Source organism: Bemisia tabaci, chromosome 8 (assembly GCF_918797505.1).
Source record: "Bemisia tabaci chromosome 8, PGI_BMITA_v3".
Taxonomy (NCBI): domain Eukaryota; kingdom Metazoa; phylum Arthropoda; class Insecta; order Hemiptera; family Aleyrodidae; genus Bemisia; species Bemisia tabaci.
In genome coordinates this window covers 14,431,033-14,457,528 of record NC_092800.1, presented here as the reverse complement: position 1 = coordinate 14,457,528, position 26,496 = coordinate 14,431,033, and the positions used below count along the sequence as shown (strand labels likewise).

At 39.3% G+C, this 26,496-nt stretch overlaps 2 protein-coding genes across 2 annotated transcripts in view; one reads left to right on the top strand and one right to left on the bottom strand.

Moving 5' to 3' along the window:
* Positions 1 to 26,496, bottom strand: part of DAT (Sodium-dependent dopamine transporter) — a 69,258-nt gene that overhangs the window by 24,738 nt on the left and 18,024 nt on the right. The window contains exons 2-3 of the mRNA XM_019051814.2: positions 13,897 to 14,132; positions 6,744 to 6,878 (exon numbers count right to left, since the gene is read on the bottom strand). Coding sequence (XP_018907359.1) covers positions 6,744 to 6,878; positions 13,897 to 14,092 — 331 coding nt within the window. The 5' untranslated portion in view covers positions 14,093 to 14,132. The remainder of the gene's footprint in view (positions 1 to 6,743; positions 6,879 to 13,896; positions 14,133 to 26,496) is intronic.
* LOC109037242 (small integral membrane protein 14) overlaps positions 25,453 to 26,496 on the top strand; it is a 39,123-nt gene continuing 38,079 nt past the window's right edge. The window contains exon 1 of the mRNA XM_019051817.2: positions 25,453 to 25,666. Within this exon, the coding sequence (XP_018907362.2) occupies positions 25,468 to 25,666 (199 nt within the window). The 5' untranslated portion in view covers positions 25,453 to 25,467. The remainder of the gene's footprint in view (positions 25,667 to 26,496) is intronic.

Genomic DNA, 26,496 nt, shown 5'->3' with positions numbered 1-26,496 from the left:
CATTCTCCTTATTAAAGACGGATGCTAGGACTTAGTGAGTTTTTGCACTACTCCTCTCATTTACTGCCGTAGTAATTTGATTTATTTTGCGAGGAAAGCTCCGTACTCTTGAAGAATGCCTGTCATTCTTAATATGTTGAAGCGCCTTCAATTTTGTATGATACTATGCAACACCTCTGTTATGAAATAGTTGCTTGATGCGCCGTGGCACGGCCGGCCTGCGCGAGAAGCGCATTGGCGCCTACAAACCTAACAGGGATACTTCAAGCATTGCGCAATGCGTGAAGTATCCGTTTAGGTTTGTAGGCGCCAGTGCGCGTGTCGTGCTGGCAGCACGCGGCTCCGCTCTGGGTTAGCATCTAATATTTAAACTCGCGGATTCAGTTCTCAACTAATGATTTTGAAATGTTTCTCACACTCTGCATGGATTATTCTCATTTAAATTGATGAAAAGAATTACGTTTTAAAGGAAAATATAATGTGTGTTTTGTAAAAATGAAAATGCGATTCCGTGTCAAATTTAATGATTTCCGAGGCGCTCTCATTTTTTCTTTCACATTTTGTGCTGTTACTGTCCTGCAGCGTGTACGCTCAACCGAACGCTCAAAATTGAACGTTTTTGACTCTAAAACACTGATATACAAATGGGTTAAAAGCAAAGATTAGCGAGACAAAACTTGGAAAAAATATTAAAATCATGGATATTGTACGATGATTCAAATTATAGAGTATGTTTTTGATTCAATTTGGCATGCATATACACGAGTGTTGACGCGCGTCCACCCCGTGAAGCAATAAACCCGTGTGGTTTCTTTTGTCACGGGTGTATAAGTGTATTTTGAGTGGAATGCACAGGTCCTGTTGCCATTTTGACAGAAAAACCTCAGATCTACTTCGCGAAACACGTGAGGTATTTGATTTTTCCCCCGGTCAGGAAACGCCGCCTTGTAATACGTCGATGGGATGACCATTGTCTCCCACTTGAATTCTGAGTTGTCAGGAGGACGATTTCATCCTCGCTTACCACTCTTGGCAGGCGTTGGAGGATAAAATATTTTCCGCTAACTCACTGCACGTCCTAACTTTGTAAAAATATCAATCAATGGAGAATGGGCCTGTTGAAAACTTTTGCTAGAGCAAAACTAAGAGTTGTTTCTTATAGATAATGCCTCAAAAATCACGATGAGCGCATCGACGAAGTCTGAAGTGCACTCATGACTTCACAATCTGCGTAAGAAATTTGCGTTTTTTTTTTTTTAATTTCCCGCTTCAAAAACGATACTACGACACAGGTGAACATTTCGTCAGAAGAGTCGCTCTATCGCCGGCAATATTGATCATGGCCGACGCTTTCGCAGTTCCGCGCGATTTTTGGCTGATCCTCCATTTTCAACCATTGCGTATTGTTACAAAACTGATACCCAATCATTTAACACACCTGCCACAATTTGGACAATTCCTTTCAGCCATGTGCAGTAATTTAAAGTATCAAAGGCTACAGTATGACCAAATTCATGGTGAGGTGAGGGGATGTGAAAAAGTGGCTTTGGGCATACTGTGGCTTATGATTGATTCCGCTTAGCGGAGAGAGAGGAGAGGTTAAGGAGCTTGCCACAGTAATCTCAGCTTAGCTGGAATTGCAATTGAAACTCACCGCTTCGACTTCGATACTGCTGAGATCTGCCTCCCACTCACTTAACTTACGAGTTACACACAGAGATCGCTCTGGGAATTGGTGCCTGGTTATCGTCAACTATTAGACCCTCCGAAAGTGGCGTAGCGTGCTTTGCGATCTATCAATTGATCTGCCATTTAAACCTATGGGAAAGAATCGATAAACAGGGTGTTTGCAACGAACACCTCGTTTAATCGATTCTTTGTCGTAGCTTTAAATGGGCTATATCGGTAAACTTTTTCACTAGCTAATAAGAACAATAATTTTCCAACGTAAACTGGAATCATAAAAGCATTAATCCCTCATGCACCCTCACACGAGTGTTGATAGAGTAGCTGAAAGGGGTGCGGCCAGGGGGACCTACCCAAGACCAGCTTCTTTGACGTAAAGGCGTACCTCAATTTCGACGTGAGCCCTGTTTTACGTATAAATCCACGCTCTCTGAGGCTCATGCAGAAATCTAGAAACGCTCCTACGTCAGAGGAGCGACGATATAATGTGTATATAGATCGACAAGGGAAAAATGTCAACGATGCGATGAAAGCCACCCCTTCAGCTCTCTCCTCCTCCCCGCGGGTTCAAATCCCCCCGCTCCCCTACCACTCGCGCACGCGGAAAATCGTAAACCCGTAGAGTCCCCATCGCAGTTGCGTCGTTTTAACGTGGCAGGGCACCGTAGCCCTAAGCTCCAGGATATTACTTCATCTGCAGAATCTGGCTCATTATCCCGTCGAATCGGAACTTGTTGAATCTTCTCCCTCCCCTTTTTTTCGCTACCCCTCTCCTCTTCGCCGCGACTCCTCAACTTACGGATTAGGGTTCCCCCGCGATCCGCACTTACGGCATGAGTCGTTTTGAGACGATGACGTGCAGCTTCAGGGAGGGTTTTCCGTATAATTTTTCGTTGACCGTAAATGAATGGGTTGTCTCTAGAATGGAATCCATCTTCGAGATGAGCCCTTGAACGATATCATGCGCGCGTAGTGCCTGGCTCACCTGGAAAATAGAACCGCTCCTTTTCAGAAAAAAAACCCACTCAAATTAAGGGTAAAGTCTGTTGGTCTGTTGACTGATATGCCGGTCGATATATTCTGTTCTTCTCTGTGCTCAATCGCCTCTTAAGACCGTCTGCGGGAAAAGAAAGCTCAGTCCACGTTGGCAAAACTTTCAATGTGAGACATTAAGACAAAATTAGGTGACGCACAGTGGATCGTGTCAATTGGAGGGGTTGGACAAACTTTGGAAACTTCAAAAGCCCATAACTATACATTTATACACATTTTTAAGGTTCTAAAAGTGGTTTCATTAGTTTCCTCGTGAAGTTCTCTTCCGAAAGCACCCCTTAAAGTTTTAAATATGACGTAATATACATCAAAATTGGTCGTTTTTGTCAATAATAGTTTGTCCGACCTCTCAGATTGACTCAATCCACTGCGTGACGTATGTGGGCCGAATATTACAATTGATAGACAAATCTATAGACTATAGGAGACAAAGGGGAAATGGAGCAATCTGGTTGGTAAAAGCGGGCGGTTGCAACGGATACAGAAACTTAGTAATGGACGAACTAATGGCACCTTACGAGAGCCCTTTTAGTTAATCCATCATCCCCCCCTCCATTATTTCATCGCATCTAACCGTTGCAACCAATAGGATCGCTCCATTTTGTCCATCGCTTTGCCTTGTTCATCTGACAACAATGTCAGTGTCAGCTGATAAAATGTATATTTTCTCATAAGAGGTTAATAAAAGTTTTCAGTCAGTCTTTGACATCTACCGAGAATTGTTTTGGTACTTATTTATAATTACTACGTAATTATATATTTTTCTTATTAAAAACTAAGAAAAACATGGTGACCCCGACGTGATCTTCATCTGCGCAATTTAGAAGACGTCAACGAAAATTAAAAATGTTCACAAAAGTGGAATATACGGGCGAATTGAAAAATAATTATCATATTATGGTTGAGACATGCAGTGATCGCTCGATCTCCGTGTCAATACCAAGTATGTGCAGTGATGGATTGAGCTCCACATACCTAAGTTATTAAAAATCGTGCAGTAATCGACCGATTTCCACGATTCAATTTGGAAATGTCAGACAGTAATTCGGCCTAACAATGAAAAAAGCGGAAAAAGCCAGCCTTTTGGCAACAAAACTTCATCTTAACTATCAGCTGTCAAGCCTTGAGAACTTCGTAGCCCTGACGAACTTAAATTCGTTATGAGGAAGCCAAGCAGATCTTTATACCCAATTTTCCCAAGCAAATTTTGAACTTCTAATGATCGAACCAGATGTAAATCCAAATGAGTTGAGTGAATTTGAAACGAGATTCTACAAAACAATGATTAAAGTCTGAGGACACTAATGGAAGAAAAGAGAGAAGAAACTGACAAAAATACAAAAATGATGCTTCTAACAACAATCAAAAAACCAAATTAAAAAACTCTAGAGGCTTTTCTGGGGGATATGAAGAGTATGGCAGAGCTTCAAGCCATTTTTCAACAATTGCGAAATCCTATCATCTCAAACGTGTATTAAGAGGGCAAGCCGGACTTCATCGAACACCTAAAGCCCACCGAAGAGAATTATGACATAGTATGAACTCGTTCAAAAACTCCTGAAAATGGATATTATAACCTGTTATCCTGTCCACCTTTCCGAAAATGGTATGAAAAACTACGATTAAAATTATTTCAGTTTTATATGTTTTATAGTCAAATCATCGTACGATTTAAGTATTGTTGAACTATGTTCAACGATTGTATAACGTTAATTTAGGTTGGCATTGTTGCCAAGTGAGTTGCAAAATTTGCAACCAATTGTCCAAATTACAACCTGAGTGAGAAAAAGAAAAAAGTAAATCAGTAAATTCAGTAAATTATTATGGCATACCTAAAAATCGATTTAATAGCGCTCTAATTGGAAATCGAATTTCCAAAAGTTTGAGATGTCCTTTTTGGTGCGGAAGGAAATCATCCAAAATGTATGATGCATTTATACTTTAATAATCCTCTTGAATAGAGATGAAAGAATTGAGGAATTCGTTGTGAGAAAAAGTAAAGACATATAAAGAGGTGTTTAAAGATTAAATTTAGAGCTGAAAGACTGTGGAAGACTAATAAATACTGCTGAAATAAGGAAATAAAAGAAAAGTGTTAACGAACGAGTCTGAGTTCAGTGGTTTACATAATAAGAGTGCAGAACCTTATTGATCGAATGTGCCACAGAGTAAAGTTCAAGAAGTAATAAAGTTCCCGTATTGGCGATTAGTAGAATTGAAAGTTATTCTTACTTCTAGCTGGAGATAAGTGGCATCTCTGGATAAGAAAGAACGTAAATAGGATTTTACACTAGATGTAGAAGCAAAACGGACTAAATTATCTGATATTATCAGACATATCATTATGATCTCAAATTAATATCAATGTGCAAAATGGATAGTTCGTTTTTCTGGTTCTGTTGTCATCTTGTTTCAGGCAGCATACTATCAACTAACAGCAAAAAATACTGCGGGAATTAAACCAAGCCTATCCATATCCTCTGCTGTCCCGTCCGTCCTATGTTCTCCTGTCCATCTTATGTATATCCTACGTCCTATGCATGAAATCTTGTATGAAACTCTGACTGAATGCTCATCGCCTATCGATGATGAAAAGAAACGCAAAAGAAGAAAATAATGAACAAAAACAGGAGAAGGCATTCAAGTTTAACTTCCTATTATCTTATTCTTTAAATTCCTGTATCTCTAAACCGTCTACAATAACGAGTAGAGCAGCAGAGAGTACTTTAACATTCACAATTACACTGCACTCACACTGCAACAATTTTGTTTGCCCGGGAATGATTATTCAAGAAGAATAAAAAATCATCACCTGTGCGTGATCTCTTAGGTACCCAAATCAAATGATTAGAGTATAATTTAATTGAATGCTGTATCCTTTTGAGCGACCCTTCCTGTACTCTAGAGCATAAAAATTTAAAGTCTACTATGTGAAAATCAATTATCAACTTCAAACAATATCTTGGTGAACTTGAGACAAACTGACAGAGCTTTACAATCAATATTACCAACCAATCGTGACATATGACTACTTACAACCGTACACTGCACTCTTTTTCCCTTGCCTATGTTTTTATCCAATGGTTTTAAAATGGTTAAGGTTTTTAATGAGGCAGTATTTCCTGCAGATATTGTTGATATCCATAAAAATCTAATTCCATGCAGTGATCGATTTGATCTCCATGGGCTAATAATTCCATGCAGTGATCGATTTGATCTCCGTGGGCTAATGATTCCATGCAGTGATCTATTTGATCTCCGTGGGATAATAATTCCATGCAGAGATCGTTTTAATCTCTGTGGGAATAAATCAGTTCTGAAACACTGGACTGTTCGACTGCAGGGGACGCCCGTAAGACAGTCACATTTTAACTGCAGGGGACGCCCGTAAGACAGTGGCATTTCAACTGCAGGGGACGCCCCTAAGACGGTGACATTGTATGCATAAAGCAGCAATTGCATAATTAACATATAAAATGGATATCCACGAATCTATCAATAAATTTTAATTAGTCATATATACATTTTAATAATTTTCGCTCCCTCGGGAGAATGTTCATCTGACAACAATGTCAGTGTCAGCTGATAAAATGTATATTTTCTCATAAGAGGTTAATAAAAGTTTTCAGTCAGTCTTTGACATCTACCGAGAATTGTTTTGGTACTTATTTATAATTACTACGTAATTATATATTTTTCTTATTAAAAACTAAGAAAAACAGCCTATCAATTCCAATAATCAACTCGCTGCTCATGCACGTAGGCTGACCCTGGTCAAATCCGTGCTTTTAATCACCTTAAACATGGAAGCACATTCGAAAGTAATGTATGTTTCTGGTTTTTTTGTTCTTTTTATGGAAATTTAGGGACACCAATTGTACAAGTACAACTATGAATACCACAAAATCGCTCACAGGTAGAATTTCCACCTATCACGCAGAACAGCTGTTTCAGCGCGGAAATGCAAAAATGAAAATGCGCGCGAAATGAAATTATCAGCTTACCTTTGAAGAGGGGAACGATTCGGCCCCAGCATGTAATGGCCCCTTTCCGATGAAACTGCCCCAAAGCCAACTCCATGTAAAATAGCGGAATCCCTCCTATGAAAAGCATGATGCAGTACGGGACTAAAAAAGCTCCTGTAACGAAATAAAAAACATTTTATTACGTGGAAAAATCAGGTAATAGCGGTTTATTCGCGATAAACCTACGGAAACACTATTCGATTGCGGTGTTTTGAATATCCCGCTCCTATTTTATGCTTTTGAGGGGAAACGAGCTGACTTTATCGATTGATATTTTTGAAACGTGGTCTTAAAACGGAGAGGAAAAATTACGAATAAGTCGTCAAGAATTGTTTTTTCTTTCTCTTTTTCGACCTTCGTTGCCGAAGGCAACTACTGTGTATTAAACCACTCTTTTTCAGCTTGTGCTATGCCAAGGAATCTCAAAGGAATTTTAATATTTTTAAGCCCAAAGGCTCTTTAGCGATTTTAAGGCGCCGCAACGCGGTGGGACAGCTGGACCAATCATGTCGCGCTAGTAAAAAACGTCGTATGAGCCTGTATACGTTGCCACAAATATTCCTAACCCTATTTCTAATAAATCCTACTCCTGAAAAATTATACTAAATGTCTTTAGATGGCTGTAGGCTTCTCTACTGGAGTAAAAGCTACTAAAATAACAAGAAGAAGAAGCCTTCTTCAGTTGTGTAAGCACAGTAAAAAAATTTAAAAATCTAAAAACTTAGTACTTGGCTGTACCTCTCGAACCGAGGAAGATGTTGTTATGTAGATAGCTTCCTGGCTAAGTTTAAAGACAAAGAAAAAAGTGGCGAAAAATGATCCGATTAACGTTGTCATGACGTCAGACTTACGACGATGTCACGAGAAAGGAGGGTGGAGTATAGGAAGCGGAGTAATTTAAATGGAGTTGTAATAACTAATAAGATTACACCCGTCATTATCGGAGCCTTTAGGCGAGTTAATTGAGTTGTGTGTTAATTCCGGGACAGGAGTGGCAGACAGTCTCCTTCCCGCCTTCAACCTTCGCGCCATCAATTAATGAACTTACTTTTCTATTAAACCCACCGGGGTTGACTTCCGTCTCTTTGATCTCCGGAGGGTGTTCCTTCACATGTAAGCGCGCGACCCGATCGCGATTTAGCCTTCGATCGGTCAGCTCCTCGAGCAGAAGATTGAGGTTTGACGATTAAGAGGATGATAGCGAAGGAAAAAAGAATAAAATAAATCGAGAGAATGAAAAATAAATGCAAAATGAAGTAAATCGAACGATTAAATGAGGAGCTTGGAGGACAAGGCGCGTAAGTGCATTTCTTGCTATTGCAAGAAATACGCTTTTAAAGTTTAAAAATTTCATGAGAGTTTTGAAGGACAAGGTGCATAAATGCAGTTTTTGCTATTTTGGGAAATACGGGTTTGGAATTCCGAAATTACATGGATCCTTATGGCGAGGAGTGTTCAATCTGACTTTTTAATTCTTGAAAATTAGAATTTGGGTGTGAATTTTTCACTGAATATTTATTAAGATTAGTTTTAGTTGAAATCATTAATACCTGGACCTGGCAAAACACTGGCAAAATTCAGAGAAATGAAAGCAGAATTTTTTTTTAGAAGAAACGCCCCATTCGATACAATAATCGCTCTCTGTAGCGAGTGGGACTTTTTTTCCCTAGAAGAATCCTGCTTCCATTCCTCTGAATTTTGCCAGTGTTTTGGTTGGGAATAATTATTTGGGCTCATGCGCAGGGACTCTTATCCTTTTTCGGCTATAAAGTCGAAATCTGCGGTATCGGAATGCTTAAATTCGTACATTGTCTGGTAGTCCATTGAGAGCTTATAATGGAACACCAATAATACGGTCGTTTTTACCATAGTTTTTTCTCGGAGTAATAATGATGATAATAAAGTGGCAGGTTTATTTTAACAGTTGGTTCCATCCACATGGAATATTCGTAACACTATTCGGCAACTGTGTTCCTGACCCCTAGTGTACACATTCATCACGGTTATGACGAGAATATTGCAAACTTGTGTACCAGTCTTGTGCGCCGCTTACTTTTTCCAATTAATCATGCGCCCATTGTTCATAGCCTTGACATCGCAACGGATCCTGGGCCCTGTGAACTCTTTTACACCTTTTTCGTGCGTCCTTTCGGGGGTCTATTATTTTTTGCCCTCCATCATTTCAGGGGTCTATCTATTGATATCTCTGTGGTAAAAGTTAAGGTTATTCGGACGTAGTTTGATGTTAGATTCTACCACCTCTCGACACCTCTCCATGGAGAATCTTTAATTGCTGCTTCGGGGGTCGAAGAGACTTAAACCGAATTTCATTGTTTTTGCTCACTATATACATACTGTCGGACAATGGAGAATTTGCACACAAAAATTGTATTGCTTGATCCGAAACTGCTAAGTCACTAGATTTCGCAGTATTTTTCACATTTTTTTATGATATGGGAAATTGTATATTTAAAATGAAGTTAAAAGGGAGTAAATGTACCGACTTCTGACGTCATCTGACTGTATTTCCCATTCAAACGCATGTATTTTAAACGATTAGGTTATTTCGTCAAATCCCCCTCAATAATCGTCCAATTTACAAACTGATTACATTTTCGTGCTCAGTTCACTTGATAGTTCTATATTAAACATGAAATTCACCAAATTTCAGACACCTACAAATTTTCCATTTCAGCTACAGTGATAAGTCTCAGCACAAACAGTTTTATATTTTGAAAAAAATTTCCATTTTTATCAGGACTCATGATGATGGGGTACACAGATTCTGAAATGGCCATTGTCATTTTTAAAAAAAGGGAATTTAACCAGGAGATGAGGATGAATAGGGAAGAATTTTTTTTTTTTTTTTTTTATGAATTACCCTCAAATTTTCAATTTTTAACAAAGTTAAAACAAAATTAAAAAGCACAATAAATATGGGTAACAAAAGGCTAAAAAAGAGAAAACATACAACCTGGGACGTTTCGGGGTGATTTCAATACTCCCTCCTCTACTAGGAAACAAAAATATCTAAAAAACTACAAAAATCAAAGTGAAAAATCATAAAAGTATATGACACATTACGAAAATCAAAATACCTAGACCCTAATTTAGTGATCAAATTTTTTTTAGATCAAATTTGTTATAAAATTGTTGTTTCCTGGTCGAGTAGGGGGTTGAAACCACCCTGCAATGTCTCAGGCTTTATGTTTTGCTGTTTTTTAGCCTTCATCAATGATCACCCGTTTTTTTGTGTTTTTTTAGTTAAATTATTCAGGCTATTTTCGTGAATTTTTGTTTCTAACAAAATATCTGTCAAACATCAAATTTCTTGGGGTTTACTGCCCATTTTGTAACATTTTGTTCCTTGATGAGGAAACATGTCTTTGATGTTTTAATTTACGCGCTTATCCTGTCTGGTGGCCCATTTACACTGCTCAATCGGACGCAATTACGCTAAAAGGAGCTATGTGCACTGGCTTTCCACGAGACATAATTCCTTTTAACACATAAATACGTCCAATTAAAAGGGAGGGGAATCCCACACTAAACTGCACATCGTCTGCAGCGACGTCTACGTTTCAATTTCCTTCGCCCTTCCTCCCCACGTCATAACGGCAAACTTCCAACTTTCTGTTCCAGTGGCGTGGCGCGCTTTGCGATACATCGATCGATTCGCCATTTAAACCTATGGAAAAGGATCGATTATCAGAGTATTCGCGACGAGCACCTTAATAATCGATTCTTCACCATTGCTTCAAATGGGGATGTATCGATAATCGATCATTCACGCCTCGCCACTGTTCCGTTCTCAGATGGCCTCGTCAAAGATCGCTTTGAATGAGTGCGGCCCTGAAGAAGGAAATGAAGGATAAAAGCGCCTTTGATGTCATCAACCCCCCCCCCCTCCCCAACAGGTCCCCATCTCGGATCCCCGCCGGCGCGATGCGACACCTTTGAGCTCTCCGTCCATCTGCTCCTTTAACTCGAGACGAATATTCCAGATACGACTGATTTCAGGGAGTAATTAGTGCGTTTATTTTACGCTTATGTTCAGAATGCCATTTTGTGCGTAGGATTAAACAAAATATATCGAGAATGATTTATTTATTTATTCATTTATTTATTTATTTCTTTCTTTCTTTATCTCTTTTACTGCCTTCTTTAGAGGTGTAAATGGCCTTAGATGCTAAAGCACCGCTTTAAAATAAAATTATATTAGTACTACTACTTTCTTTCTCAGGCAAAAAGGGTCCTTAAAGATGCCAAAGCTGCATTTTGGATAAATTTTGTTAAAAGGTTTAATTGTGATACAACTCCCTCTGAAGTGTGGAATGCAATTCGACTATTCTCAGGGACAAATAAATTTCTAGCAATTACAAATTTGATTAAAAATAACCAAATTATCTCTGACCAGAAAACTCTAAATACTCATCCTGTAAAACTTTTTAAATTTATGCGCTCCACTAAACTCAAAATTTAACCTTTCCCCTCAATCCTTTTGTATTTTTACTGATGTAACCTTGATTTCCATGTAAACACACAGAGGTGTAAATGGCCTTTAAAATAAACTTATTTCACTACTACTACCTTCTTCCTCTCTCACGAAAGTCGCCCGAAAAAAAACCCTGACACGTACGCGACACAACTCTCATCAATATACACAATTTAAGACGTGTGCCCTTAGAAAGACACAATATGGAAGTAGCGTAAAGGAAAGGACGCTCATTTATAATGGTCGTAGAGCTACAACTATTCGTGCATGGTGGATGTCCGTATTGTATCTGCAAAATTGAAGGCGCGATGGCGTGAGTTGGAACTCGGTATGCTCCGCTCTATTCTACCAATGAAGTGCCTTTCGGATTTGGGAGACAAATTATAAAACAAGGCCCGATTACGTTTCTCATTTCTGTGGCTGTGTTGCTAAAGTAGCCCTTCAAGCACCCACAAATGAGACAAACGGAAACGAACGCAATATGGAAAAAGAGCAAGAGAATGGACGCGCGTTGATGACGGCGCGCGGCGCAGAGATGCAACTATTCGTGCTCGGTGGATGTCCGTGTTGTATCTGCAAGATTGAAGGCGCGCTGGCGTGAGGCGTGAACTCGCAATCCTCATCCGCTCTGCTCAATCATTGAGGTGTCGCTAGAGTGGATTCAGGAGATAAGTAAAAGGACGAGACCCGATCACGACTCTCCCCGCTAAGAGCCATTTAAAGTTCGATCATTGGTGAAAAACAACAGATCCGTCGATAATTAACAAATAGAATAAAATCAACGACGATTAAATGGCTCTCCATGAGTTTTAATTTCATTTCTTCAGATTTGCTTGACGCAGCCAGGACAAAACGGGAGCTTGGAATCGTTTCTGTGAGAAAAGAGCAACGGGGGGAAAAAGATAATAAAAAAGAAAAAAGAAGAAAAGAGTATAGAGAAGAAGAAGAAGAAAGAAAATGGAAAATCAAGTGGCTGTAAGAGGGCGCAACAATTGACAAAATTGCGCGCCTGTAATTAGGGTGGCAAAACCCCGCGCTGAGCGGAACTAACATTTCCTAGGGAGAGAAAAAAGTTCAAGCGGAGGGAGAGGATATCGTCAGTGGCGAGGGTTGAATGATCGATTATCGATATTCCCCCATTTGAAGCTGTGGTAAGGAATCGATTCTTAAGGTGAGCGTTGCGAACACTCTGTTAATCGATCCTTTCCCATAGGTTTAAAAGGCAGATCAATCGATACGATATATCGTAAAGAACGCCACGCCACTGATGTCGATTGCGGGGTGAGTAAGGGGCGATTTCTGAACTATAATGCCACTCTTTCAATATAAGCACTGGAAACATCAGCTATCGATACATTCCCATTTGAGGCTATGGTAAAGAATCGATTAGTAAGGTATTCGTCAAGAACACTCTAATAATCGATCATTTTCCATAAGTTTAAATGGCAGATCAATCGACGCATCACGAAACGCGACTCGCCAATGAACTCAAGAGAAAAGAACGGCCTTTTCGCGGCTGAGGTTCCCGACATTGGCGACATCAAAAGATGACATTGTAGTCGTGTCCGGGGGGACGTTGCCACCCGGGGCGGAATTTCTTGAATGGTCCAATTTGTAGGACACTGATTCTTCGTCAAATTCGGCATCGCTGTTCCATAGTCAGCAAAGCAGAAGCTTTTAGTGTCTTGGCACCTATTTTCACCCGATTTTCCACCCCCTTTTCTCAATAGTTTTGCTTCTTTTCCGAGCGTGTGGTTCTCTCTATAGATTTGAATCCCTTACAGGTAAATCGATTCGATCGGCATTTAGGTGGGATCCATTGCGGTCCCTCACGATAAATCGTCACCTTGGCTGACGGACGTGGAACAAATTGTAAAGAAAGTTTCTAAACATTATTAAAAACATAGAAAATTAAGTTCCCTCCGTATTTGAACATCTCACCGTCGCTTTAAACCGTGCTTTTCACCCCCACAAAACTACCCAAAAATTGGTAATGATTAAATTCCTGTAATTATCATAAAAGGGGAGGGGGAAGAAGGAGATAACGAAGAAGAATGAGAGATTCCTCTTCTTTCCCTTAATATTCCACCTCCTCTGCTTCTCATCATCCTCTTCTTCCTCTCTTCTTTTTCTTCTTCTTCCTTCTCCTCTACTTCCTTTCTTCATTCTATTCTTCTTATGATTATTCATCCTCTTCTGTATCATTCTTCTTTTTCCTCCTCTTTCTCCTCTTCCTTTTTACTTTCTCTTCTTCTCCCCTTTTTAATTTCCTTCTACCTTTTCATCTTCCTTCTCCTCTATCTACTTATTTCCTTCATTCTATTGTTCTCCTGTATCTTCATGTTTCTCCTCTTGATTATTCATCCTCTCCTGCATCATTCTTCTTATTCCTCCTCTTCCTCCTCTTCCCTTTACTTTCTCTTCGTCTCCTATTTTTAATTTTCTTCTACATTTTCATCTTCCATCTCCTCTACATATTTCCTTCATTCCATTGTTCTCCTGTATCTTCCTCTTCCCTCTCATGATTACTCATCCTCTTCTGCGTCATTTTTCTTCCTCCTCCCCTAGGACATGGACGTACTTCCCTTACACAGGTACTCTAGTTCTAATCTCCAGAGGTAAAGGGAAGGTACTCACCGCCTCCATTCTTGTAGCAAAGGTATGGGAATCTCCAGACGTTGGCGAGATCGACGGCGAAGCCGATGACGGAGAGGAGGAAGTCCACCTTGCCGGACCACGTCTCCCTCTCGTCCCCCTCGAGCGACCTCCGCCGCCTCCTCCCCCGGCATCGGCCCTCCGCCGCCTCCGCCTCCGCCTCCGTGACTTGCTCCATTATCCGGCCACCTGCTTAGCCCATCGCCGCTGGCTCCTCCCTGCCGGAACAGATCAAAATCCCATCAAAGAGAGAAACAATAATAGTCCAGGCACATGGTAAAGAACCTGCAAAAATCCCAGGTTCCAATGGTTTCAGTCATTGTATTATCTCATTTTACCCTGTAAATTTAATGCAATTCGTTTAGTTTTAGTTTTAAACCATGTAGATAGATACAGTAAAAGCTCGTTAAGACGAAATACGGTTAAGACGAAAATCCGCTTAAGACGAAATTTTTTTCGGTCCCTTGACACATCCATAAGAGTCAATGTAAAAAAAATACGGATAAGACGAAATTTCGAAATTTTGACCTATAACTAAAGCCGGTTAAGACAAAGAAAAATCTCTGATTTTTCCCCCTGAACTTGGGTAAAAACGACAAAATTGTAAATAAATGATCAATATATTGGCAATCATCTTTCAAATTTTGCTACATGGGTGAGAGCAGCGCGGATACTAGCGCCACTTTCAAGCGCAGTTGCCGCTTATGCCGAAAAATTTCATCTTAAGCGGAGAACGGTTAAGACGAAAAGCCGCTTATGACGAAATTTTTTTCGGTCCCTTCATTTTTCGTCTTAACGAGCTTTTACTGTACAAGGAAGCACTTGTAGTGGTTACGTTATATTTAACAAAACTCCTTCCGGAAAAAAAAAAAAATTCATTGATTCCTAGAGGTGTCGTCAGCTAAGTTGACGGTTGTTTATTATCGGTTTGCAAGCGCCAACGACGAATTTGGGCCTCTGAACAAAGCGGCGTTCGCTACTATCCACATTGAAAACATCCGTCTCATGATCGTATCGTAAAAAAACTACTTATCAGTTATGATTTGCGACTTTTTTGTGGTTGTGATTTCTGTGTGGCTAAAAATTAAAGTGTTACAAGGTTTGAAAGTCTTAAAAAACTTATCGAAGCTTGTGTTTTTGCTTCTGAGAGATCCAGATATTTTCATGTGGATAGTAGTGACGCGAAAACGCCTTCAAACCGAAAGTAAACAACCGTCAACTTGGCTGACGACGCCTCTGCGTACTTTTTGACGCTGAATCTGGATTTCAACTTTGCACAAATATTCGGACCGGAAAGTTGCCAGAAATGGCAAAAATGGTCTAAAATTGCCTATTTTGGCGGATCATGGCCTGTAACACGCGAAAAGTCGATCTGACGAAAAAATGAGTTATTTTCAAAATTAACATGACAAATTTTCACATTTTTGCTAAATTTGGAAACTTTCTGGTCTGAATTTTTTGCTGCAAAGTTGAAAGTCGGATTCAACGTCAAAAATTACATGGGAATCACTGAAATCATAGCTACCCGGGATTTTTGCAGGCCATGGCCTCTTTTTTGGCATATTTGCCTGGATAATTGAGTAAAAACAAGCAGTGAAATCCAACACAATGTGTTAATAAGGCGCGTCATGGACTTGTATATATCAACCTCATTAGTTTTCATTCCCAGAGATTTTAATAATATAGGATAGGTAAGCAGCAGGAACACATGAAGGGAATTCACGATCCAACTCTGCGAGGTCAACCACGCCACCTCGCATAGTACGATCGTGCTTTTGCACACAAGACACGCAGATTTTATTTTTTAATTGGAAAACCGCCCACGAAAGCAGGGTGAGCAGTGTGAGCACGTCAAATAGCCGGTTTAAAACCACTACACGGACTCACGGATAACAACTGTCCCCTGTATTTCAAATATACTCTTCCATTAGAGGAATAACTTGACACTCTGCAGCGAAAAAAACGTTTTAAATTCCGTGAATTATTTGTAGGGAATGGTGATTATTGACAGAAACATTTTTATCGCTGAGTCTATGTGATCATGCCTGATTAAGTAAAAGTTCTATAATCAAGAACACAAAATAACGAGACGTAAATGACCGCGATAGTGCATTGGCAATGTCAACGGATGATTCTCCTTCAATCAAGAGTGATGCAAAAATCCACACGCGTGTCGATATAGTGGCCTACTCACTCAGTGTATCAGGCGAACTCAAGCTTCTTTCCGATGAGCAACTGAGTAAGCCTGAATTCCCCTGGTTTTTGGAATGGTTTTTTCTATGTCCTGTTCTATGATGGTGAAACTTGTTTTGTTAGATTTCATTTGAAGGGTTAAACCTACATCTCAATTGGAATTTTTTAAGTGACCAATGTTATGACCAAAATTTTTACTCCAGAAATAGGTATCGTACCTACTGTGAAAGTGTGGTGCAGATTGTAATGTTGCAATATAAACTGCGAAGTTAGTAAAATTTTAAGATGCTTTTTATCGATAATCTTACACATGTCCTTGCTCATTACCATGATAATACGCACTGCAAATGTTGCGATTGTTTTTACACTGATGCTTGTTGCGTTATTCTTGACATTAAATCTGTTGTTCACAGTAGTAGCAAAGCAATGAAAAAAAAATTTTATTTTTTTTTTTTTTTACGTATTATGTATTAACAGGAGAATGCCGCTGATTCCGCTGTCATGTTGATTCTAATTGTTGAAAAATGCGTTACTGATGAACAACAACCAGTGACGTGGTGAAAGATTCTAATGCGGAGGGAATGGCTGATGAGACACCCCCTGGGCAAAAAGGACACAAATTTCACCTGGCGGCAAATTAAATTATGTTTTTTATTTTTTTTGGAAAGGGTCCAGACCTTCTAAAGCTCTAAACATACAACTCTAGCATATTACCAATATTAGCACCACAGTCAACACAAGACATTTAATCGAAAAATCACCACTTTAGTGATTGCATAAATGCATACAAATGGTGAATAGTGAAATATAAATACCACGTTTTTCGGTTTAAAACTATGTGGATTTTCTGTTACATTTTTCTTTTCTATGGGACAGTTCGTTGCCTTCCTGACATAAGGGCGTAACTGCACTCTGCAATTGACTCTGGTACGTCCATACATACAACTCAAAGCTTTTCCGGACCCATCTCAATGTGTAGTTACGCCCCTTGTAGTCAGGCAACTAGCAGCGACGCAATTGGTAGTAGGACTCATTTCATGATTTTTTGCTCCAACTGATTCAGTTAAGCCTAGACATTTCATTCGATAGAGGTATCCAGCTACGTTTTAAGTGCCTTGCTTCCATTCGCATGATTCAAACACGAAAAAATTATCTCGAGTAGGAAAATTCTCTCATTTAATTTTTCCCTAATCGGATTTCTACATGCTTGCATTTGAGAAACAGGAATTTTCTTTGTCCGAATGAAATTCCTATCACGACAACTAGAGTTCGATTTGAACAACAAGACTTTCGCTTTCCGTAACTAAAACTCCAATGAAGAAATCATTAAACGGACGTTGTGCTAGTCAATATGGAAAATGTTTCTCTGTCCATGGACATTTGGACCGCAATTTGTGCAAACGAACCAAGCAAACCTATTGCCAAATTTAATCAGGCAATTTCATTTCTTACAAGAGAATGTTTGTGAAGATTCATTTGAAAATTTTTAGGAATTTGCTGCCTACCGTGCAGAAAATTCACTGAAATTTGCACAAAAATCCGCAAAACCGTTTTCACATATAAATTGAACTGTCCAATTATTGTCAATAACTTATACGTAGCTTGGTTCCTTTCTGCTGAACGCGGTCCATATAGTCCTTAACGGTCAATGTCAATTCAGCAGAACCATTTTAAGTGGAAAAAACAGAGATCAAAATTTGGCGTTGTAATTTTTCCCCAAACAACGAAACACAATCTACGCAGATTGCATTCGATGTTTACAGTTAACTCACCTTCAGCTCGGCCACCGCAGTGACGGCAAAATATTCCATTCATTCTTCTGCTGTATGTAACCAAAGTCATCTGATAGCGAATTGATCTGTAAAGTCGCTCAGTCTCAAAAACAGTGGCGTGGCGTGCTTTGCGATATATCGATTGATGGGCCATTTATATCCACGGAAATGTATCGATAAACAGGGCTTTCGCAGCGAACACCTCAATAATCGATTATTTACCACAGCTTCTAATGGGGAAATATCGATAGATCGCAAAGCACACCACGCCACTGCTCAACGAGGCGAATTCCCTCCGACAAAGAGCAGCAACCGATTTCCATGCTTCGCAATAAATCGATTTGTCTCCATTTAAACCTATGGAAAAGGATCGATAAGCAGGTTTAATCAATTCTTTAACATAGCTTCAAATAGGGAAATATCGACACTGAAAAAATGAGATTAGGGCTGGGCCCTAGAATTGCTTCACCTCCACCGCCACAGGGGCAGGCCCTGCGGGGGTAAGGCCCAGCCCTACCTGGACAGGGTGCAGCTCTTACCAGGTAGGGCTGAACCCTGAAGTAGGTAGATTTAGGCTCTACGCGCGCCGGGCCTGCCCCTGTGGCGGTGGAGGTGAAGCAATTTTACCTACCCGGTTAGGGCTGGGACCTTCGGTGCAGGTACCAGCCCTAAACTCGTTTTTTCCGTGGACACTCGACCATTCATTCCTCGACACTGCCGATTTCATGTACCATGTCAGTTACTGCGTCAACTTCTACCACCATTCCTCAGTCTTCAGGACTGGCAAGGAATTCTTAACGATTTTCGGACGTTTTTAGTGGTTTTGTACCACCACACAGAAACTATGCCATCATTCAGGGTACGAAATTCTCGCACTATCATGCAGACAAGAAAATTTCTTCTTTGAATGCGATCCGTTACCATTGCTAAAACACCAATATCTATCCTTCCATCTCTCTCTAAGACAGAAAATCAAACGCACGAAATAAAAGCATAGACATTTCAATTATCAACACGTAAATTTTCTGATCTGAGTCATTAGGTCAATAATTGATTGAGCTAAAGACTGAAGATATCATGTTTGCGTCTATAATTTCCCCAGCTGTTCGTGAATTCGTGCGTAAACCGTGGGTGTGTAGAGATTGTTTACAAAAACCAAACTCCTCTTGATTTCCGGGGGAATCATTCTCGCGTGCTGTTATTCGTGACGTCATACATATCGTAGTCATCAGCTGGCTGATTGGTCAAAATAACAAATCAATCGAATTCTCACACGAGTAGATCGATCGGTTGTAAGATATTTTTATTTCTTAACCCTAATTGAGGAGCTTGGAGGACTAGGCGCATAGGTGCAGTTTTTGCTATTTCGAGGAATACGTGTTTGAAGTTCCAGAATAACATATGGATCCCTAAGGCGGAGAGAAAGGTTGAACTGACTTTTGTATGCTTAAAATTTGGAATTTGGGGGCTAATTTTCCACATAATATGCGTTAAAACTAGTTATACTTGAAATCATTAATAAATCAATTTTTTAAAAAATTCCACTTTTGCGCCTTGTAATAACGTCTTAATAATTTATTTAATTTGTAGGTTTAGGTTTATAAGTTGGATTTTAGATAATTGATTAATAATTTGATATTTTATAGAAGTCTGTCTCATTTTATTTATAGGTATCTGTACACCAGGAAAAGGATACAGAATTAGCTAGAGGATACTAAAATACTATCTGAAGCCTCTCACTAATTGTTCAATGATGCTCAAAAATGTTCTTAAAATTCTCTTGAAACAATTAATGCAATGTTTTAGTGACGCTCTTTTAAAACGAGATAAGAACTAACACATCCTAATTTTTTCTGAAGCATGGGAATTGCATTTACGCCGCTACGTCATGTTGTTACACTGTTACATGTTACATATTCGAAACAACGCTCCTTCTGGTTTTGAAAAAATTGAATTTTTCTTTGTGATGTGATTTGTACATTACCATCGGGAGCTTCTTTTATTCAACATTTTTACCAAAAATTTGAAATTTTGAGGTAAAAAATTGGAACTATGTTTTTCCGAAGCTAATCCACAGACAGTTGCAACTATACAAGTTGGCAACACTGTTTTCCCTCCATTTAAATCCATTAAAATATAAAGTTGGCAACACTGTTTTTCCTCACATTAAATCCAGTAAAAATATCGATTTCAGAGGAGGCAAGCTGCCTCCCCAAGAATCGATTACTTAACATACATCTAAATAAAGGAACCAGTAAAACCAGTGGCATCGACCTCCCTCGTAATTTTATAAACAAGCGGTTAAATCCAAAATACATGCTGCGTCGAAGAACTCGATTTTGTGATCGTCATCAAAATATAACGTCATGATCTACGTCCTCATACGTCATACTTGTTCAAGAGGTAAACATTGAGCTAAGCATAGCACGCCAGTGCCTGTTCTACAGGGTGAGCGAAAAGTCCCCGACCCCCCCTCTAACTTTTGAACGAATTGAGCTAGGGAAACGAAACTTTGGGGATGCTCCTATCTCAAAGGGGACCATCTTTTGGGGGGGTCAAAATTTTGGTCCCCCCCTCAGGGGGGGACGGGGGCCCCCCAACTTTTTTTTTTTCAAATGGCAACCCCTATCTTGTGATACCTCATTCGAAAGAGCATAAAAAACTAAGAATTTTGGCGCAAACCGCAGATCAATATCTTAACTTTTGACCGAGTTATGATAGGTCAAAGGTCAACTTTGACCTATTTTTAAAAAATCATAACTCCGGTTCAAATTATCGTAAAGGAAAAAATAAAACGGGAAAATGTACCAAATTGTGTCCACTTTTAAGTAAAAATTGCAAAAATCACTTCGATTTAATTTTAAGGGGGGGCTCGGACCCCCAAATACGTCAATTCAAAGGTCATTCAATTTTCCCGCGAAATAAGCCAATTTCCCCTGGATTTGCCGCCACATTATCTCAGTAAGGTCAAAATCAGTTCAACATTACGTTGGCAAGTCCCCAAATTTCGGGAAAAGTTAAAAAAAATGATATTTAAACGGTCAAATTTAATTACCTTAAATATCATTTTTTTTAACTTTTCCCGAAATTTGGGGACTTGCCAACGTAATGTTGAACTGATTTTGACCTTACTGAGATAATGTGGCGGCAAATCCAGGGGAAATTGGCTTATTTCGCGGGAAAATTGAATGACCTTTGAATTGACGTATTTGGGGGTCCGAGCCCCCCCTTAAAATTAAATCGAAGTGATTTTTGCAATTTTTACTTAAAAGCGGACACAATTTGGTACATTTTCCCGTTTTATTTTTTCCTTTACGATAATTTGAACCGGAGTTATGATTTTTTAAAAATAGGTCAAAGTTGACCTTTGACCTATCATAACTCGGTCAAAAGTTAAGATATTGATCTGCGGTTTGCGCCAAAATTCTTAGTTTTTTATGCTCTTTCGAATGAGGTATCACAAGATAGGGGTTGCCATTTGAAAAAAAAAAGTTGGGGGGCCCCCGTCCCCCCCTGAGGGGGGGACCAAAATTTTGACCCCCCCAAAAGATGGTCCCCTTTGAGATAGGAACATCCCCAAAGTTTCGTTTCCCTAGCTCAATTCGTTCAAAAGTTAGAGGGGGGGTCGGGGACTTTTCGCTCACCCTGTATGACGGAATCTGACGTGGACAGTGTGCTGCAATATGTTGAACTTAATACTGCTGACATGTGAATTCGTTGCGAGTCGATGTTAAGCCTCCCAGAGCATATAAAATAAGAAGAAAAAGAGCGTAAGGCGAAAGGAAAATAGCTCCTCTGCTTCCGTCAAATCCGCTTTTATGAAAAAAGCGTAACAATGAGTGTAATTACTTGGGCTCAACCTAGGCTGAACTTTCGAAGAATGAAAGCTTGGGTTACAAAAACATCGTCTGATAACTTATCTTCCTACTTATAGTTTTTATTTATTTTCCTATTTACTTCTGTGTATATTTTTCCGCATTCCTTAGTGAATCTCGTCCCTTGAAGTGCTGAACACGGTAACCGAAACCATCCAAGAAAAGGTGGAAATCCAGAAATTCTTAAACCATAAATAAAAATCATAATTTTTACATTTAAATTTATAGAATTAAACCTAAATTGGTTAATATAAAAAATATTATACTTAACCAAGACACTAATTAGTCGGAAAGGATTAGTGGAATTGGTAGTATTAAACCGAAAGGGGTGAGTTTACCCCGGAACGTCCCAGGTATTTTGTTGCTTCTTTTAACTTTAAGTTACTAATTTTCCTCGTGACGATTTGTCATATCGACGGTGACTCTCCCAAACCACGTATCTCGTATGCGGTTTAAAAATCTCCGCTCCTATCTTATTTTTTTTAAAAGAGAACAAATCAACATCATTCCTTGAAGTTTTTCTGGAACTTACTTCGCTCAAAGAGGGGAAATCACGGTCGTTTTTAAGATTTCACGTCGAGTAATTCTCGATTTAAAAAATGAAGTAGGTATGACAAGAAGTCCACAACGTCGCAAACGGAGATACATTTGGGATACGATAGGTTTGGGAGTTTCATCATCGATATAATTCGGGTACCCACATTTAAGATGTAAGAACTCTCTTTGTAATTGAGCTATTTCAATACATACATGTACAGGTATAATTCCAACGAAAGTTCATTTACTCATATCCTCAAAATCCTTCGCAAAATTGTTTCGTTTTGTTCTAGAAACTGGGATTTCAATGATTCATTCGAGACCTCAGCTCATTTAAATTGTTCAGACGGGTTTTATGCGCATTGCAAAATTGAACTTTCTAAAAGTTAAACTTAAAACGCAGGAGCTGAATTGTATGACGGAATCTGACGTGGACAGTATGCTGCAATATGTTGAACTTAATACTGCTGACATGTGAATTCGTTGCGAGTCGAGGTTAAGCCTCCCAAAGCATTTAAAATAAGAAGAAAAAGAGCGTAAGGCGAAAGGAAAATAGCTCCTCTGCTTCCGTCAAATCCGCTTTTATGAAAAAAGCGTAACAATGAGTGTAATTACTCGGGCTCAACCTAGGCTGAACTTTCGAAGAATGAAAGCTCGGGTTACAAAAACATCGTCTGATAACTTATCTTCCTACTTATGGTTTTTATTTATTTTCATATTTACTCCTGTGTATATTTTTCCGCATTCCTTAGTGAATCTCGTCCCTTGAAGTGCTGAACACGGTAACCGAAACCATCCAAGAAAAGGTGGAAATCCAGAAATTCTTAAACCATAAATAAAAATCATAATTTTTACATTTAAATTTATAGAATTAAACCTAAATTGGTTAATATAAAAAATATTATACTTAACCAAGACACTAATTAGTCGGAAAGGATTAGTGGAATTGGTAGTATTAAACCGAAAGGGGTGAGTTTACCCCGGAACGTCCCAGGTATTTTGTTGCTTCTTTTAACTTTAAGTTACTAATTTTCCTTGTGATGTTTTGTCATATCGACGGTGACTCTCCCAAACCACGTATCTCGTTTGCAACGTTTAAAAATCTCCGCTCCTATTTCATTTCTTTTGAAAGAGAACAGATCAACATCATTCCTTGAAGTTTTTCTGAAACTTACTTCGCTCAAAGAGGGGAAATCACGGTCGTTTTTAAGATTTCACGTTGAGTAATTCTCGATTTAAAAAATAAAGAACGACAAGAAGTCCACAACGTCGCAAACTGAGATACATTTGGGATACGATAGGTTTGGGAGTTTCATCATCGATACAATTCGGGTACCCACATTCATGATGTAAGAACTCTCTTTGTAATTGAGCTATTTTAATACATACATGTACAGGTATAATTCCAACGAAAGTTCAGTTACTCATATCCTCAAAATCCTTCGCAAAATTGTTTCGTTTTGTTCTAGAAACTGGGATTTTAATGATTCATTCGAGACTTCAGCTCATTTAAGTTGTTCAGGCGGGTTTTATGCGCATTGCAAAATTGAACTTTCTAAAAGTTAAACTTAAAACGCAGGAGCTGAATTGAACATACGTGGGCCGAAGTCATTCGCTCGTAGGAAAACTCGGCGAAAATTCTGATGAAATTTTACGCCGCGGTGTCGATTCTAGCGAAAAATCTTCTCGTCATGCGTAATAACAAATTTTCATGTTCAGTTCTTTTCTTCCCGAATACGGTAAATTTACTAGGCATTTGATTGGTCAATCTCTTCAAAAAAAAGACCTGTGATACGCAGATTGCTCGATCCGATATTCTTCTAGAGATTTGGTCAATCGATCAAACCGTGTTCGTTGGTCAGATCGACAGAAAATCAACCTAAATTTACCAAAAACACGGCATTTTTTCGGGCAGAAATCAAAAATCTCCTTTGTCACGTGAGTGAATCTATAGCTCATAAATTGATTCCAACTGAAAGTTGGGATATTTTACACCCCCCCCCCATCTCATCCCCTTCCACAGGCATCGGATCTGCAACTTTCCTGAAAAACGAGCACGCTTTCCTTGATCCCCTTTAGAGTACCTCCCATATAGGGAGAGTGTGGACATGTCGGTAATTTTAAGGTCAGGACATAGAACTCTCAGGGCTCGAAAGGGCAGCCAACCTATGAATTCAAATGGTCCAGAATGATTTATAATTACAATTGTTATGACTCGTCGTTTGTTAAACACATATTTGATTTAGCTTTTGCATAAATTCACTCATTTTTGCGGGAGAACGCTCATTTATGAACATTGTCGGCCTTCTCGGTTTGAAATTGGAATCTGAAGATTGGTAGTGACATTCTTTGAGCTAGAGGGTCGGCAGCCCTTTTGCGCCCTAAGGGCTCTATATTTCGACACGTCTGTATTCTTCCCATATAGGTGCTTTAATCCTCTCTATTCGTCGTTCCCGGACGAAGGAACATAACTCCAATACAAGGTTGGAAAATTGACTAATAATTCAGTTTTTCAAAACGATATACCTACTCGTGCAATTTCCCCCAAATTTTTTCTGATATTTGCATGAGATCAGAAGAAAAATCAGAGAAATTTTCAGTTAGGAACGCCCAAATTTCTTCTCGTAAAAATGCAATTCGCAACGGAAAATTTGGCAACATAGGAATGCAGTTACTTTCTATGGTGAGGGAAACTGCACACACTGGGCCGACTCAATAGGAGAAGTTGGACAAAATCTAAAAACTTTGAAAGCTTTATATTTTTGAAAATGTGAAGCAAAAAAGTTTAAGTGCGGTTTCATTGATTTTTTTGTGAAATTTCATATCAAAAACACTCCTTGGAATTAAATTTGCGACAACATCAAAGTTTGAAATTTTAGCCAAAAATTCCTCGTCCGACCTCGATCATTTGCTCGATTCCTTGTGCGACGTATTATGTGATTTATTCCCATTTTTCGTAAAAAATTTTCGTAAAATTTCCTTTCAGAAACACTCCTTGAAATTGAATGTGACGAAATCAACATAAAAGTTTGAAATCTCAGCCAAAAATTTCATATCCGACCTCTCTTATTCGCTCGTTCCACTGTGCGACGTATTACGTGATTCATTCCCATTTTCCGTCGAAATTTTCCCCAGAAACCAGGCAACGCGTCATGAACGAGACTTCTTTCACGAGGATGATAAAACCTGGCCAGTCGAGGATCTTCGCCAGTGACACGCGGGGGCCGTTGAAGGCACGACCGATCAAATTTCGATACCGGTCACTCGAAGCCGGTTTCCGTTTCCGACGCCGGTGTTTTCGCCGTTTTCGTCCCATCCGCAAATTCGGAGTGTTGTCGTCGGCGCGGGAGCGACGCGACTCAAGCCTCAGCCGCGGTAAGTGTCTGTCACACTTATTTGTATTGACACAACTGCAATTAGGGGGACCCTGATAACGTGTAAATAAGTTGTCGCCGGTGGCGGCGGTGTTGGTGGGTGTCTCGCCGGCTCGGTTGTTGGTGATTTAAAAATGCGTGGGTGTACCCTCTGTGATCCGTCGCATGGCCGACGAAAAAGCATAACCACACTCAGAATTGGACCGTGTTTAGCAGAAAGGAACCAAGCCATATCGGCAAAGCAACAAGAATTTCGCTTTCACTGGAAAAAAAACACATTGAATCTAGAGTCCAGACTCTTAAAAACATCGGCAAGAAAAAGTACTCTTGATTCAATCAGAATCTACCTTAAATCAAGAACCAAGCCTCTTAGTTAAAGCGAATTTCGTTTTGATTCAAGCAAAAATCCGATTGAATCAAGAGTATCTTTTCTTGTCAATGTTTTCAAGAGTCTGGACTCTAGATCCAATGTGTTTTTTTTCCCCAGTGTTCCTTAACCGAAAATTCAATGGAGAAACTACCCATTAGAAGGACGTTGTACCAGTCAATATTGAAAATTTTCCCCTTTTATGGACATTTGGACCGCGTTTAGTACAAACGAACTAAACCAACCTATTGCCGAAATTATTTGGGCGCAATTTAATTTTTTGCAAGAGAATGTTTATGCGGATTCCTTTGAAAATTTTGGTAAGTTTACTCCACACTATGCAAAAAATTCACTGAAATTCGCACAAAAATCCGCACAACCGTTTTTATGTAAAAAATTAGCTATCCAATTAAATTTGGCAATAGCCGATGTGGCTTGGTTCCTTTCCACGTATTGGCGCGATC